General features: G+C 54.6%; 8 protein-coding genes across 8 annotated transcripts; 5 read left to right on the forward strand and 3 right to left on the reverse strand.

The window, feature by feature from the left end:
• Nucleotides 1-165: 165 nt before the first annotated feature.
• On the forward strand, nucleotides 166-717 carry CCM_03991 (ubiquitin-conjugating enzyme variant MMS2; the record flags this gene model as incomplete). Its single annotated transcript, XM_006669139.1, has 3 exons — nucleotides 166-315; nucleotides 387-592; nucleotides 654-717. 3 exons carry the CDS (start codon nucleotides 166-168, stop codon nucleotides 715-717), a joined length of 420 nt encoding a protein of 139 aa, XP_006669202.1.
• Nucleotides 718-1,200: 483 nt separating this feature from the next.
• Nucleotides 1,201-2,034, forward strand: CCM_03992 (Glutathione S-transferase; the record flags this gene model as incomplete). The annotated part of the gene is made up of 1 exon (XM_006669140.1): nucleotides 1,201-2,034. The coding sequence occupies one exon, from the start codon at nucleotides 1,201-1,203 to the stop codon at nucleotides 2,032-2,034; it is 834 nt and encodes a 277-aa protein (XP_006669203.1).
• Nucleotides 2,035-2,238: 204 nt separating this feature from the next.
• Nucleotides 2,239-3,490, forward strand: CCM_03993 (XAP5 domain-containing protein; the record flags this gene model as incomplete). Its single annotated transcript, XM_006669141.1, has 2 exons — nucleotides 2,239-3,048; nucleotides 3,140-3,490. The coding sequence occupies 2 exons, from the start codon at nucleotides 2,239-2,241 to the stop codon at nucleotides 3,488-3,490; spliced, it is 1,161 nt and encodes a 386-aa protein (XP_006669204.1).
• Nucleotides 3,491-3,636: 146 nt separating this feature from the next.
• Nucleotides 3,637-4,059, reverse strand: CCM_03994 (uncharacterized protein; the record flags this gene model as incomplete). The annotated part of the gene is made up of 1 exon (XM_006669142.1): nucleotides 3,637-4,059. One exon carries the CDS (start codon nucleotides 4,057-4,059, stop codon nucleotides 3,637-3,639), a length of 423 nt encoding a protein of 140 aa, XP_006669205.1.
• A 2,200-nt stretch (nucleotides 4,060-6,259) lies between these two features.
• CCM_03995 (uncharacterized protein) lies at nucleotides 6,260-6,925 on the forward strand (the record flags this gene model as incomplete). Its single annotated transcript, XM_006669143.1, has 1 exon — nucleotides 6,260-6,925. The coding sequence occupies one exon, from the start codon at nucleotides 6,260-6,262 to the stop codon at nucleotides 6,923-6,925; it is 666 nt and encodes a 221-aa protein (XP_006669206.1).
• Nucleotides 6,926-6,998: 73 nt separating this feature from the next.
• Nucleotides 6,999-8,547, reverse strand: CCM_03996 (S-adenosyl-L-methionine dependent methyltransferase, predicted; the record flags this gene model as incomplete). The annotated part of the gene is made up of 4 exons (XM_006669144.1): nucleotides 6,999-7,942; nucleotides 7,990-8,155; nucleotides 8,208-8,328; nucleotides 8,387-8,547. 4 exons carry the CDS (start codon nucleotides 8,545-8,547, stop codon nucleotides 6,999-7,001), a joined length of 1,392 nt encoding a protein of 463 aa, XP_006669207.1.
• Nucleotides 8,548-8,734: 187 nt separating this feature from the next.
• On the reverse strand, nucleotides 8,735-9,607 carry CCM_03997 (uncharacterized protein; the record flags this gene model as incomplete). The annotated part of the gene is made up of 2 exons (XM_006669145.1): nucleotides 8,735-9,074; nucleotides 9,129-9,607. 2 exons carry the CDS (start codon nucleotides 9,605-9,607, stop codon nucleotides 8,735-8,737), a joined length of 819 nt encoding a protein of 272 aa, XP_006669208.1.
• A 2,970-nt stretch (nucleotides 9,608-12,577) lies between these two features.
• Nucleotides 12,578-13,201, forward strand: CCM_03998 (uncharacterized protein; the record flags this gene model as incomplete). The annotated part of the gene is made up of 1 exon (XM_006669146.1): nucleotides 12,578-13,201. One exon carries the CDS (start codon nucleotides 12,578-12,580, stop codon nucleotides 13,199-13,201), a length of 624 nt encoding a protein of 207 aa, XP_006669209.1.
• Nucleotides 13,202-15,119: the final 1,918 nt, after the last annotated feature.

Here is a 15,119-nt window from a genome sequence, read left to right on the forward strand (position 1 = left end):
CACCCCACGCAACTCTTCTAGAAAAGTATTGCCTCGACCCTTGCGGCTTGGGATAGCATCGCGAGAGAGTAGCGACGTTATACGAATATTTTTTGTCCATTCAGAGCTGGGGGACCGTTACCACCGAAAACACTCAGCAAACGGCCACGGAGCCACCGCACCACCATGGCCAAGGTTCCTCGCAACTTCCGCCTGCTGGAGGAGCTTGAAAAGGGTGAAAAAGGTCTCGGCGCTGAGGCTTGCAGTTATGGCTTGGAGGATGGCGATGATTTGCTCATGAGCAACTGGAACGGTACCATATTAGGACCTCCTCACGTATGTATTCCTCTGACACCAGCCTAACATACGTTCTGTGACACACCTGTCCCGTACTAACCGCCTTGTAGTCTGTCCACGAGAACCGAATCTACAGCCTCAAGATGCACTGCGGCGATACGTACCCCGATGTCCCTCCCAAGATCCAGTTTGTCAGCCAAGTCAACCTGCCCTGCGTTGACCCCCGCAACGGCGTTGTCGACCCGTCGATGCTTCCCTGCCTTGCGCAATGGAAGCGCGAAAATACCATGGAGACCATCCTGATAGAACTGAGAAGGTGGGTGGAACTGAACTCCCGCTGTCCATCACACCGTTGCAGCAGAACTAACGGAAACTAGATATATGGCCGCCCCCAACAACAAGAAGATTCCCCAGCCTCCCGAGGGAGCTACCTACTCATGATTGCCAGGGTGGTGGAAGTGCATGGGCAATGAACAAGTATCGCCGCTAGAATGCCCAGAGCGACAACTGCTAGAAGGACTACGCGCGTCTCTATGGCAATGCATAGCTTATACGAGATACATGGAGCATTATCATCAGACGAAATATTATTAAAACCAAACACATTTACATCGCTCGAGAGAAGCCGTTGGCGGATACCTATGACCCTTTTGTTGGCTGACCAGCTGGATCATCCAGTGAAAAGTGAAAGTGTCTGATAGCATAAAAATTCGGATATTCTCGAACGACTTTTAAAACTGGCCTGTCTTGACTAGCATGGACATTTCGGGCCTGTTGTCAATATGCACGTTGCCCCAACGCAGCCATCACGTCATATAAACGGAGGATACCCCGCCGGGCTCAAAGCCATCGATAGCTCGACTGAAACCTCACTTTGACATCCCTACATCCCTCCATCGATTCAACGTCCCCTCGTACTTTGCCATGGCCACGGTTGACACTTCTCTTCCCCCAGAGCCCTCTGGAGCTGCTGCAGGCTTGGCTGCTCAGCACGCTGACGCCCACCCGCTGAAGCTCTACGGCGGTTGGTTTTGTCCCTTTGTTCAGCGCTCCTGGATCGTTCTTGAGGAGAAAAAGATCCCCTATCAATACATTGAGATCAACCCGTACAAAAAGGCTGAATCATTTTTGGCCATGAACCCCCGAGGCCTTGTGCCAACACTTGCCGTGCCAGCTGGTCCGCAAGAGTCAGCGCGGAAGCCTCTGTTTGAAAGCAACATTATCAGCGAGTACTTGGATGAGGAATACGGCGATGAATCAAAACATGGACCCCATTTGATGCCCAAGGACGCCTACGAGAAAGCACGCGCTCGCCTCTGGATCGACCATATCAGCAACAAAATCATCCCTGCATTCTACAAGTTGCTGCAGCACACCGACGAGAAGCCATTCACGTTAGATGAGGCCAGGAAAGAGCTTCATAAACATATCCTCGCACTCACAGATCAGATGGACTCGGAAGGTCCGTTTTTTGCAGGCAAAGAGCTGACCATGGTGGATGTCTGCTTGGCACCATGGGCTAAACGCTTCTGGCTCATTGATCACTACAAAAGTGGCGGTGTAGGGATTCCTTCTCAAGGTCAAAGTCAGGAATGGGGAAGATGGAGAGAATGGTTCAAGGCGATTTCGGAGCGCAAGAGTGTAAAGGACACCTGGAGCGCTGATGAGCGCTACCTTGTCGCATACAAGAGGTATGCCGATGACACTACCAACTCAGAGGTCGGGCAAGCGACGCGTCAGGGGAAAAAACTTCCTTAAAATTTGACTATCGTCGACGAGATACTTTGATTCCCGCTTTTCATAGTATTCATCAGTATTATTTATGATGTTGTATTCATCCAAGCCAGGTGCTTATAATGCGATGCATGAGGCGTGCCCCACATGGCCGCTCAAAAGGGCAACCAACGAAGAAGTCAACCACGGCCAATCGCAAAAGTGTCAACCACAACCCGCCAGGCAGCAATGTCGGAACCAGGAGCGTCGCGGTTCACGCCGCAAAACAAGACGACACAGGAGCGCCTCTCCACGCACACGGTCGGCCTCGTCGCGCTCTCCGACTTTCGCAAGCGCCGCGCCGAGGTCCTCGAGCAGCAGGGGCGCGAGGCCCGCGATGCCAACGCCACTGGGGCCTCGACGCCCGTCGACCGCTCGCAGACGGGCACCCCCGACAACAACAACAACAACAACAACGACAACCTGGGTGGCAGCGGTGCGGCCAGCGACTCGGGGAGTCCGGTGCCGGTAGCGGGTGCGCGCCCGTTGAAGAAGGCGAAGAAGAAAGCCAGGCCCGGCAAGAAGCTCCTCTCGTTTGGGGACGACGACGACGACGAAGACGACGACAGCGAAGTGATGATGGCAGCGGGAACCGAGCGCTCCAAGGGCATTCAGACAAATGACAACGGCAATGGCAAGGTCAAGACCAGCAAGTTCAAGGCCAACGCGTCCGTCGGGCTAATACCCAAGTCGCTCACCAAGTCGGCGCTGCGCAAGGAGGCGGCGGAGCGGGAGGCGCTGCGGCGCGAGTTTCTGACGTTGCAGGAGGCGGTCAAGGGGACCGAGTTTGCGATTCCGTTTGTCTTTTACGACGGCGCCAACACGCCAGGCGGCATCGTGCGCATGAAAAAGGGCGACTTTGTCTGGGTGTTTCTCGACAAGAGCCGCAAGGTCGGCGCCGAGCTGGGCGTGGGCGAGCAGGCTAATTCGACGCGGGCGTGGGCGCGCGTCGGCGTCGACGATTTGATGATTGTTCGCGGCACAGTCATTGTCCCTCATGTACGTTTGGCTTGATCTATTCCTTCATTTATGCCCTCGGGCATCGTCTATATGCATTCTCCAAGGCTAACGGGTGCGCAATCTATGATAGCATTATGACTTTTACTACTTCATCATCAACAAGAGCGTCGGACCGGGCGGCAAGCGGCTGTTTGACTACAGCGCTGACGCTCCGGAACGACCGGACCCGGCGGCTGAGCCGCTCCGGGTTGGACTCTCCACGGCAGCCGAGGTCAAGGTGGTCAAGGGCGCGCCGGACATCGCCACGCTCGAGGGCGCGGACGAGGATCCGCTGGAGACCAAGGTGGTCGATCGTCGGTGGTATGAGCGCAACAAGCACATCTATCCCGCCAGCACTTGGCAAGACTTTGACGCCGATATGGACTATGCGAGCCAGGTCCGAAAAGACGGTGGTGGCAATACATTCTTTTATTCCAAGTGAAGGTCGTGCTCCTTGCTTCCAAAAGGCTCATGTTCTTGTTTGCGGGAAGGCGCTGTCATGGGTGTTATGCCAGCGGATTGGGGAGTCTTTTTTCCCCCTCTCGATTTCAGCTTGAATAAGCTATTCCGGCCTTCGTTGGTGCTTCTTCACCCACACATCTGCCAGAGGACAAACGACGTGCCGCCGATGACGATCCAGCCTGGCCAGAGAACGACGAGGAACAGGCCGTTGCCCGCGCCGAGCACAAAGAGGGCAAACTCGTAAAAGATTTTGTCGCGCAGCACGCGCGTCGTCTTCATGTCCCAGACGGCGGCGGCGGCGGCGACGCCGTGCCAGGCGCCCTGCTTGGTACCCCAGGTCAGCAGGCGGGTGGCGTAGTAGGCCTGGACGAGGGAGACGCTGGCGACGAGGTAGGCGCGCCAGCAGAGGAAGACGGAGAGGGAGCCGATGATGCTCTGTACGTGTACGGCGTAGGCGAGCGTCGGGCCCAGACGGCTGATGATGGTGGCATGGCGATGCTGGGAGAGTGCATCCACGCGGGATGATGTCAGGATGTCGACCTTGTCCATCCTTGATGTATGATAATGGCAAGAGGGTTAGAATAGATGATGTATGAACAGCCGATCAAGACGAAAGAAGAAAGGAAACTGAATGACAGGGGATAATTGACTGTATTAATACCAGTAGCAGGCGAACCGAACCGGTTTGGCACCCCCGCCGCGGAGGATGAAGGGACATGTCGGACGCGGCCGGACAAGCCAACCAGGACGCCGCACGCGGCCATACATTGCCGGAAGCCAGATGTTGGGCTGGGTGGGACATTTGAGACGAAAGGTGGGAATGAACGGGCGCACATTCCCATGCAAGCCATCGTCGTTGGCTGAAAAAAGGGTCTCACGCACCCCGCGTTCGGAGGGGGGGGGGGATTGTTTGTGGTAGGCTGCTGCCAAGTGCCAACCCACGTGGGGGACGAGCACCGCTCAATTTGCCCAGTGAAGAAACACGGGATCTGCTCCAGATCGATCATTGAACGAGAATACCATGAGGGGGAAAAGCTTGTCTTTTTTTTTGTTCTTGGTTGGTCTTATTCCCACACACCGCCCTCGATGCTGCACTCTGCTGCACTCGTCTTTGCTGTTGTAACTAGGTCTACCCGCCGAGGACAAGAAACGGCAGCTGCGTAATTGTTGATCAATTTTATTCGTCATAGAATAGACATGGCTTCGGGATGCATTGTTGCAATGCAGCTGTGGGCAACCCCGACCGTGCAGCGACGGCGCAAGCATACAGGTCTCGGATGGCTTCTTTGGGCAGCTCCAGGCGAATATCGGGCCAAAGAGAACACAAACTGCATGCATCGCCGCGCGACCACATTAAGACTTGTATCGACGACTACCTTGAGCGTGTGAATTGTCATGCTCGTGTGCCGCGGAACTAGTATAGGCTTCATGAAGAGTAAAAAAAGACCACGCTGGCCTGAGCCTGCGGCGATGACATCGGGCTGTTGCACAAGATTTGTCGAGTACCATGCAGTGCTCACGCGATACGTTACTCAACAGCGCCACAAAAGGGTGCATCTCATGCAGGTCTAGCTATAGTAGTAGCTATAGTAAGCCCCCCCCCCCCATCGACGAATAAGTTGACGCAAATCGATGGCTGCCCAAGGCAGGCTGTCATTGTGACTAGTCACCAAGCCCGTCCTCGTCGTCTTCTTCTTCATATTGACTGAGTCGACAACACCATGGGTCCTGTTCGGGAAGAAGAAGAAAGTGTACAGCTAGAAAATATCTTGACGCTAGAACGAGACTGGAAATAAATAGAACAATTGTTGGATTAGAGGAAGCGAGTATAATATATATAGATTTTTCATTCAGTAAAACTTTGACCCTTCATCTTCATGGCATTATTCTGGATGAACGTGCTTCTACTGCTCCAATTGCATAACGTCCTCATCAACTGTATATTATTAGTTAAGACCGTCGGAGAGCAAGATGATTTATTTACTACCCGTCATTGACCAGCCGAGGTTTTGTGGCGTAGCCTGGATATCAGCAGTGTACATGGCATCGTTGTTCGCAAAAAGTCAGTCCATCAGAACAGAGCCTGTCTAGCGGAGGGAACTAAAGGCCAAACTCTATGTAGACAAATGTTAATACAAGTGAAAAATACGCTTTATAACCAGCAAGGTCAACATGACAAAGGAGAGCGAAAACCTTCTTTCGCTGCCTTGCACCCCTTTCGCGAGTTATCGCTTGACTGCAGCCACATGCCATAGCTTATTATTAAGGGCAGTGCTCTGGATAACTTTGGACCTGGGTGTTCCGAGTTCTTCCGGGCACGTAGACCAGTTCGGTGATTTGTGTTGAGCAAAAAGAAGCACAAAATTCCAATCTAATACGAAATCAGAATCCGTAGGCTAGAGTAAACTCCGTACCCATGATTCACGGCCCCCATATCATAACCCTACAAGTATTTAAGATTGTTGTTGATTGCTAGCATCGCGGGGTAGTGGCAACAGGGTTACTGCCAAACAATCGCTCGTTCCGTAAGATGCATACGTCACCGAGAAATAAGCGATTTGCATTTCCCAACTCCAAGCTTGCTGCGGCCATGTGTCGATCCATCAGAAGCGGGGGTTGCAACAGCTAGCCATCTCGGCACCACAAACTATTAGCAGCCAAGAGCTGCTTGCTACCTCCTCGCCCCTTGACGACAATTAATCATCATCATCAACCTCGAAAACACCACCAGCACCACCCGAAAACCATCATGGCCTCCTCCTCCGCCGCTCAAGTCGACCAAGACGCCACCCTCCTCTACGACTACCTCCGCATGGGCGCGTCGCCGGCCCCCCCGCCCGCCGACGTCATCTTTGGCCTCGGCAGCCTCGACACGCGCGTCGCCGCGCGCGCCGCGCAGCTCTACCTCGACGGCCTCGCCCCCTGGCTGCTCTTCTCGGGCGCGTCCGGCAAGCTGACCCGCGACCGGTTCAACCTGCCCGAGGCCGAGGTCTTTGCCGACATTGCGCGCAGCATGGGCGTGCCCGACGACCGCATCCTCGTCGAGCCGCTGGCGCGCAACACGGGCGAGAATGTGCGCTTCGCGCACGCCCTGCTGGCGGAAAGGGGCATCACGCCGCGGTCGCTCATCCTCGTGCAGAAGCCGTACATGGAGCGCCGCGCGTGGGCGACGTTTCAGAAGCAGTGGCCGGACGACGCGGTCGCCGTCACGGTGACGTCGCCGCAGCTGGCGTTTGCAGAGTACCCGGACAAGGGAAACCCAAAGGAGCTGGTGGTCAGCGTCATGGTGGGGGACCTGATGCGCATCGAAAAGTACCCCGCGCTGGGGTTCCAGATCGAGCAGGAGATTCCGCCGCCGGTGATGGAGGCGGCGCAGAGGCTGATTGCGGCGGGCTACGATAAGCACCTCCCGTGAGGGCTGCCGTTTTTCATATCTATCGTAGAGGGCTTGACTGTGCTTGTTTCATAGTATCCAGGAAGTAATGCCTCTATTCAGGCTTTTCCGGCTGCTTCTCTTCCAGGCCGTCGTAAATGTTCTTGGCTGTCGTCTTGAGGTAGCCAGTGAAGCTGATGAACGCAGACTCGTCCAGCCCTTCAATCCAGCGGCAGCGAACCACAACACTATCCAGATTCACGTGAATAGATATGCCAAACCCAAATTCTTCCTTGACACGTCCGTTATTTACTTGCAGGCCCATGTCCATGCTACGTTGCCTCTGCCGTCGCCACGCCCTCGTCCACACCTTGTCCGCCACCCGTAGCGTGCCCTCCAACTTCTGCCTGTCCCACGCCCAGTGCGTCGTCTCCAGCGCGTCCATGGCCTCCTGCAGCCCGGCGGCAAACTTTGAAATGGCGTCAAGCCCCGGAAAATCGGCCACCGTTACCTCCGTGTGCGCGGGCAGGCTGCCCTTGAGCGACCCCGCCGCCGCCGTCCCGCGCGCAATCGCCTGCGGCGGGCGCATCGCCCGAAAGCTCCACGCGACCACCCATCGCCTCGTCTTCTTGCCCTGCACAAGCTCCGTCACGGCGTAGTTGCCGATGTCGTGCGCCCGCAGCCGGTGCACCAGCGCCGTGACGCTAGACAGGAAGCCGAGCATGGCCGTGTACCACTGGACACGCCCGCGCAGCACGAGCGACTCGTCGAGGATGCGCCCGACAAAGGCGACCTCGCCGCCGTCTGTCACCATCTCCACGGGCGCGCCGGTGCAGGCGGTGCGCGGCGGGAGCGACTTGGCTGCGGCGCGTTCGTCGAGCTCCTCGGCGGACTTGTAAAAGGGCGGGTTGGTCATGACAAAGGCGACATCGTCGGTAGGAGCGGCCGAGATGGGGATGATGGGGCCGTTTGGGTCGGATCGGACCAGTTGGATGCGGGTTTGCAGGTCGTTTTGCTCGACATTCTTCTTAGCCCAGCTGAGACTATCGTCGTCAATGTCTGGAATCGTTAGAAGAGAACGATGGGCAAAGGTGAGAGAGACGCACCGGCGGCGATAAAATACCAGGGCCGTTGGGTGCAGCCAAGCATGGGGTATATGCAGCTGGCTCCTGTGCCAATGTCTATGCCCACGAGTCTTCCGCCAGGGGCGTCGTAGGTGGTTGAATCGAGCAAGTCTTTGAGCCACAGGATGTAGTTGTGTCTATTGGGGATCTTGCATTCATCTCTCAGTACGATGTCATACCATGTAAAGAGGAAAACATACCGGGGGACAAAGACGATTACTCGGGAGGTCTAGTGAGAGACCAAAGTCAAGTTTAAGCAACGTCTTGGACAGTTGCAGGACGGCCTTGGGATCTTTGAAATCGAGGTCCCGTCCTTTAACTCTGCATATAATGAGTAGTTTATTCGGGAAGGAGTACATAATAAATGATGCATGCTTACACTGCGGCGAAGTCAGCGTCTAGGGCGGCAATCTGCTTGAAATCCGGTGGGTTGCTATACAGCGTGCGAAAGCGCTCGTCTTTGTGTTGCTGGGTCTCTTCTTCCGGCACGACCTCAGCAGATCCCAACGTTAATTTTATCTCATTCTCGTCAGAAGCCATCTCAGCAAAAGCTTTACCTTCGCTGACGTGGTTCGAGTTGTGTAGCATCCAAGATTTGTGAGTCGAGAGAGCCTAGTTTTCGTTTGCACCAGCGCCCCACCAGCAGCCGGGAGCCGACAAACGGTTCACCATGCATTGTTCTATCTCTTTTGTCTATATATGCTAAAATGGTAAATATACACCTGCGTCACCAGAGGAGAATCCGCCACCTCCAGCCCTCGAGCGCGCGACCGTCTCGCTCCCCGAGCGAGTAGTCGCCCTCGTGGATGCGGTCCGCCAGCTGCTTTAGGCGCCTCTGCGTCGTCCTGGCCACGCGCAGCGACACCTCGCTCTGGAAAATATACAAGACGGCAAAGACAAAGAAGCCAACCGACGCGAGCTTCCCGACGCCAAAGACGCTATTCTTGACGCGGGCCAGGATATTTTGAGATTTTTGAAACGCGTACTCGGTGTCGTTGGCGGCCGCCTTGGAGTCGGGGTCGTTGCCGCGCCGAAAGATGCGTCGGACGAGCGGTATAAAGGATGCGCTGCCTCTTGGTCAGATGCCCGTTCTTTTAGTCTTTTTTTAGGAGGTTACTTACAAGATGCCGCCCATGAGCCACTTTCGCCAACGGTGGTTTTGCGCGGCCCGCGCCAGATCACGCACGTGGATCTGCAGGCCCAGCAGGTCACTCAGCACCAGGTCCGTCTGGTACCGCAGACGGTCCGCGTTGCCGCCATACCGTCTGTACTCTTTCTGCAGCACCAGGTACTCGCGAAAGTTGTGCTGGCCGCTTTGCTGCAGCGAGTGGAGGTCCCGCGTGTCGTGCCCCTGCATGTACGCAGGGCCAGTCGGCGGCGGCGCAAACACCTGCGGCGGAGGGTTGTACGCGACCGCGCTGCCGGGATGGTCGGTGATATGGCCCTCGGGTCCCAGACGCAGCGCGATGCCCTCGGACGGGTTGAAGCCGACCTCAGCGGGGACGAGCGGCGAGCGAGCACGTCGGACGCCGTGGTCGGATGCTGCGGGGGACCAGATGGGCATGGGGTCCATCTGGGTCAGTTGGACGGGGTGCTCCATGGTGCTGGATTTTGTAGGCTTTGACGAAGAAATTTGCCGCTGGTGAGTGACTGTTCAATGATGCTCTCGAAGGCACGCAGGTCGGCGACGATGTGTATGTCGTTGGGCAGGATTCTGGGGTGGCTGGGAATGCATGCATGTAGGTTGCGCTGGCAGCTGGCACTGCCTGCTACCTGACCGCCTCATTTTTGACTCCAGATTCAGTGCGGAGTATTGATAGCTACGGCGGTCAGTTGGAGTATTTTGTGGACTTTTTAAGATAAAAGGAACTCACATTGCGTTAATCTCTAAATTATTCTGTCCGAAATGATTCACCCGTCTAGGCTTTGTTTGATGCTAAACTGGTGCATAGGGTAGGTAGTTAGGCCGTGGAGCGCCAGGTACCAAGTGAAGCGCCGGCCGTGGGGCGAGAAGGGGAAACGAGGGATAAAGAATCGGGAAAGTCATGGTGATAGTAAAGCGGAAGGCTCGGATATCGAGTGTATAGATGTTCTTCAGTCTTGCACTCAAGTTGAGCAGTCTCATTCACCGAGCCGGGCGAGTGGAGTCGATAATGGTGTTGGCTACATTCGTGCAGTCCGCGGCATCTTCAATTTAGCGCTGCAAGATAAAAACGTTTACAAGGGATTGGTCTGCCTAACTACATACATCCAGGTATACTTGTCACTGAATCGTTTCAATTCTTCACTCTTGGGTGGGTGGGCACATCAACTGCCTATTTCACTACATAGTCATGAGATGGCTCGACTGGGTGTCCGCCCATATGGTCCCATGTCATGTATTCTGTTATCTAGCCTGTTCCTTGCCAATGGTTTCTCAGCCAGTCAAGTTTGCACGAGCTTTTCGCATCACTTACAGCAGACGGATGTTTCCATGCGAGCCCAATGTCTGGAGGAGCAGGGTGGACTGTCTTTTATTAGTATACACCCGTAGCACCCATAGCCGTTTCCTGTTCCGTAACTTATATTAGAAACCAATGAAACGTGCTAAGGGCCGGAGGGTCGCTTTCTCTGTGAACAAGGGTGCATGTGCCTGTGCATGCACGCCAGCAGTTTGGCCTGCCACAACTAGTGTGTCTGGCGTCTGGGGTTGTTGCTGATCTTCCGGATGACTGGATCAAATCCCGGCAGTGAACCTCTTCGTCAGGCGGGAGTGGCGGATCGGCCATGCCGGCATGCCAGCATCGCTTAAAAGTTTGTCACAGCGAAGAGTCCATGTCCAGATGCAACGACAGCGGTTCCTTGGCGCTCATACTAGCTCTTTAAGCTGAATATTTAGTATCAACCAAGTCCAGCGAGTAGCGTGCGGCACCGACCATGGATTTCTTCAAAACGGAGAATTATCTGCACTAGAGATTGTCTAGACTGTACAAAAAGCGACACGACTCATGATGACCGACGGTCTAGAAGCCAGAGGAACAATCCCCCGTCACCTAGTATATCTAGTATATATATACACTACCCTACTAGATAGAACTTCATAATATAATGACTATATCTCTTATCCTATGTGTGCCCTATTGGTCCTAATAACTCGACCTAGGTCTCACACGTAGGCTTGCCCGGAAACCCTGTGCTGGTCAAGCGCCAAGTATACCAAGGAAGTCAGCGAACTGTGGCCTGTGCTGCCATGAGGGCTCGACCAAGCCTAGCATAGCCTCCTGCCAGGTGTTGCAGCTCTTTCGATGCTCTTCATCGCATTTGTCGGGGGGAATCTCATCCCCTCTCGGGCTATACTCTCTGGCCGACAAGTAGATGAAGCTGCGCAGACGTCACTGCCAGTTGTGTTGCACAACCTACTGGTAAGAAGATAAATGCAGGGTGTTGCACATGTGGTTCGATCCTGGCAGACAACAACCACACGTATGCCCAACTGAAACGTGGGGCCGCGGCGAGACAGTCTAATTCATATAGGCTACAACTTGACTGTGAGCTATCTGTGAAAGCTATGCTACGCCGTGGCTTTTTACTTTTTTACTCGAGTACGTACACTTCACATGCGGGTGGTTTTATAGCCATCATGTAGCCGGGAGAAAGATGCTCGTGCAGTTGACAACGCATCGGCAAATTTGTCAACCCCCTGATTGTGACAGGGATCAGGGAACCTGCCATCCGGAGACCTGCATCCGCGGGTTGGCCATTGGCTGTGCACAGGCTCTTTAGCTCTTTTCGGTCTGGCAACAGAGTTCAACTAGTCAACTAGTATACGCACCTCGACATCGATGGAAGAAGGGGGGACCGGGCCGCCATTCCCCAAACGATGAAAAAAGAGGAAAATGGGCCGATTTGCAGGACGGCAATTCGATTCGGTGCCCACCAGAGCCAGGGACGGGTCCGTTGTTCATCGGGAGACTTTATGAATGGTTGCCTCTTTGCAAGAATGATGGGTATGAGTGGCAGATCATCGCGTGTCCACCAATTTGGGTGTGTAGATGGCAGGGGGGGCCAATCCGATGGCAATATATTTTCCGACTTCCCTCTGTTGCTTATTTCTTCATTCGCTTAATTAATACGCTTCGCTTCTCTCCCCCTTGTCCATCAAGGGACAACTCACTCAGCAGCAAGCAGGGCTGACAATGTACTGCTACACTTGCAGTCTGGTTTAAGAACATGCACCCTTGTTTCATTCTTGTCATCACAGACGCGAGGTTATTAGACCGCCCTCCCTGCGCTGTAAGCCTCCTTGTCCATCTTGTTGCAGGAACTACTCTTTGTTCTGACAGACTTGACCACAGGTACCGTGTGTAGAGCAATTCTGCACACCGTCCAACCAAACATGCACTTGCGGGCCGCATAAGGAGGCCATTGACCGCTGCATCGTCGCCTCGTGCGGGATACCGACGGCGACATGTAAGGCACCGGGAACAGAAAGAGGCACACGCAGGTCTAACATTCCGAAATAGATTTGAGAAACTCCACAGAGATAGCATGCGGAACACCTGTGCGCAATCGAGGAGTCAATTCTATCATCATGACCGTCTCAGTGACATTGGTCACTATCCTGGTCATCATGGCACGCATGCTCTACATGCAATTCTTCAGTGCCAGAAGACACCTCAACCCCGAAGAATGGTGTATCATTGTTGCCGCGACCATTGGCCTCCCAAGCGCCTGCATCAACGTCTTTGCTCTCGTCCCCAGCGGCATGAGCAAGGACGTCTGGGGCCTGCACCCCGCCGGCCTGGTGGCGACGGCGCGCTACTTCTTCATCGTCTCCATCACGTACGTGGTGCTCATGATGCTGGTCAAGCTCAGCTTGACATTCTTCTACCTCAGCATCTTCACCGGGCGCATACGCTACCTGCTCTGGGCCACAATCGCCTTTCATGTCGTCACAGCGACGACGTACTTGCTGGGTGTCGTGTTCCAGTGCATACCAACCGCCTACACGTGGGAAAAGTCCAACTTTGCCAGTACGAACCCGGTGCAAGGGCACTGCCTCGACCTCAACACAGCGGGCTGGGCCAACAGTGCCGTCAGTGTGGCGGCGGACCTTTGGCTCCTGTCGCTTCCCCTCAGTCAAGTCCACAAGCTGCGCCTCACTTGGAAGAAAAAGGTCGGGGCTGCTCTCATGTTTATGACAGGCACAATGTGAGTCCTAGTTCGAATATCATGTCGAACGCAATCAATCGACTACCGTGCTTACTCTTCTTCTCAGTGTGACAGTGGTATCATGTCTACGCTTGGCATCTATTCGACGGTACGCGTCCACGTCGAATCCGACTTGGGACCAACTCGACATTTTTTGGTGGTCCACGGTTGAACTGGGCGTCGGCATCATCTGCACTTGCATGCCGACTCTTCGTCTGATTCTGATCAGAATAGCCCCGAGGGTGTTTGGAAGCGACCCCAGCAATGTCTTGTACGTACTTGGACCGAAAAGAATACACCCCGCCACGTGTTTATGTGAAAGCTTACGCGATAACCTCTGGCAGAATAACGTTGAATCATATTGAATCGAAGAACACAGAGAACACGCGACACGAGGATGGCGACAACGTAGCGGTCCAGTCTCGCTGCTCACAAGACTTCGTTGCTCCACCGACAGCCTCGCCTGCAGCGATTCCAAGGAGACCAGAAGCTGCGTTATACAACTGGCGCAACGCGTCGAAAACAGACGATTCAATTGGAAGCTTGGAGTATCGTGATACCTGGCATGATACGATGGCGTTGGTGAGGAAGCCAAGCAATTGGAGATGTACCATGTAATGGCATTCAAGTCTTGATGGAGACTATGTATACATGAGTCAACTGGTGCAGAAATGTAGAATAACAATGTATTTATGAACAACAGAGTGGAAAGCCATCATGACAAATACTTGGCCATTGTCCCCAACCTTGTATTCTCAATACAGCCACAACTACTCCGTAGGTAGGCATTTACGGAGTCTCTGCAGGTACCTCCGCGGTAACCCATCCCCTTGCGCCGTTCCCCTGAAATCTGAAATTAGCCTCCCGCGATTCGACCCCTGTCCTGTTCTTCACATGCCACATGCCTCGGCGCAAATTGTCGACATCTGCATCATGCAAGAGCGAGAAGCACCTTGATACGCCACAAGTCCATCACAAATAAAAGAAAAATATCATTTCATAATTTCCTATACATGAACTCGATGTTTGAATTCAATAGACAGCCTAGTTGGAGGCCGCCGCATGGCTGCCTGGGAGCTAAAAGCCCGGCTGAAGCTGCGCCCCTGTCATATGTACGTGCGTGGCGCGCCGCCCAATCATCCTGTTATAAGAAGTAGAAGCTGCCCGTACTGAAAGGTGCCTCATTACACAACTCTACCTGTAATCTTTCCACACTGTAAAACCCCCAAAAATCAACCAGACATTTGTCTAGAAAACTCGTCACCATCTTATCACCCAAGGACAAAAACCGCCGCCCGCGTCGCGATCGCGCTCAGATGAAAATGGAGTCCATACACAAAATCGAGTACAAGCTGGCCAATGTGCCAACTCGTGCCGTCATCCTATTTCCCGGAAGAGCACAAGTCTTTCGAGACGTCAAGGACATTGAGCTCAAGGCAAGCCTCACATCCTTGGTCCTCCCAGCGCGATTTACTCATTCTTTTCTTCTTCTTCTTCATTTGTAGCCCGGCATCAACGAGGTGACCATTACCGGCCTCAGCCCGACTCTGGACGAGGACTCTGTCAAGGTGCAAGGCGCAGGCTCCGCCGTCATCACCGACATCTCGGTCGAGTCGCTGCCGAACCGGGACAGTTTCCAAGACGCCTACCCGGACCAAGACTCGTCCGACGACGAGAGCGACGACGACGACGACATCGAGGACCCAGAGCCGGCCGACCTCGTCGCCGCCCGGCTCCACCTCACCGCGCTCCAGGACGAGGCGCGCCTCATCGGCGACGCCATTGCCAGCGTCGACAAGCGGCAGCAGATCCTCGACGCCGGCAGCGACGCCGCCGACACGCCGACGACGGCCGCGGCGGAGCAGGACAAGGGCGCGCGACTGGCCGCGCTGCTGGCCGCGTACCGCACCGAGCGCGCCGCC

Source organism: Cordyceps militaris (genome assembly GCF_000225605.1).
Source record: "Cordyceps militaris CM01 unplaced genomic scaffold CCM_S00003, whole genome shotgun sequence".
Lineage (NCBI taxonomy): Eukaryota > Fungi > Ascomycota > Sordariomycetes > Hypocreales > Cordycipitaceae > Cordyceps > Cordyceps militaris.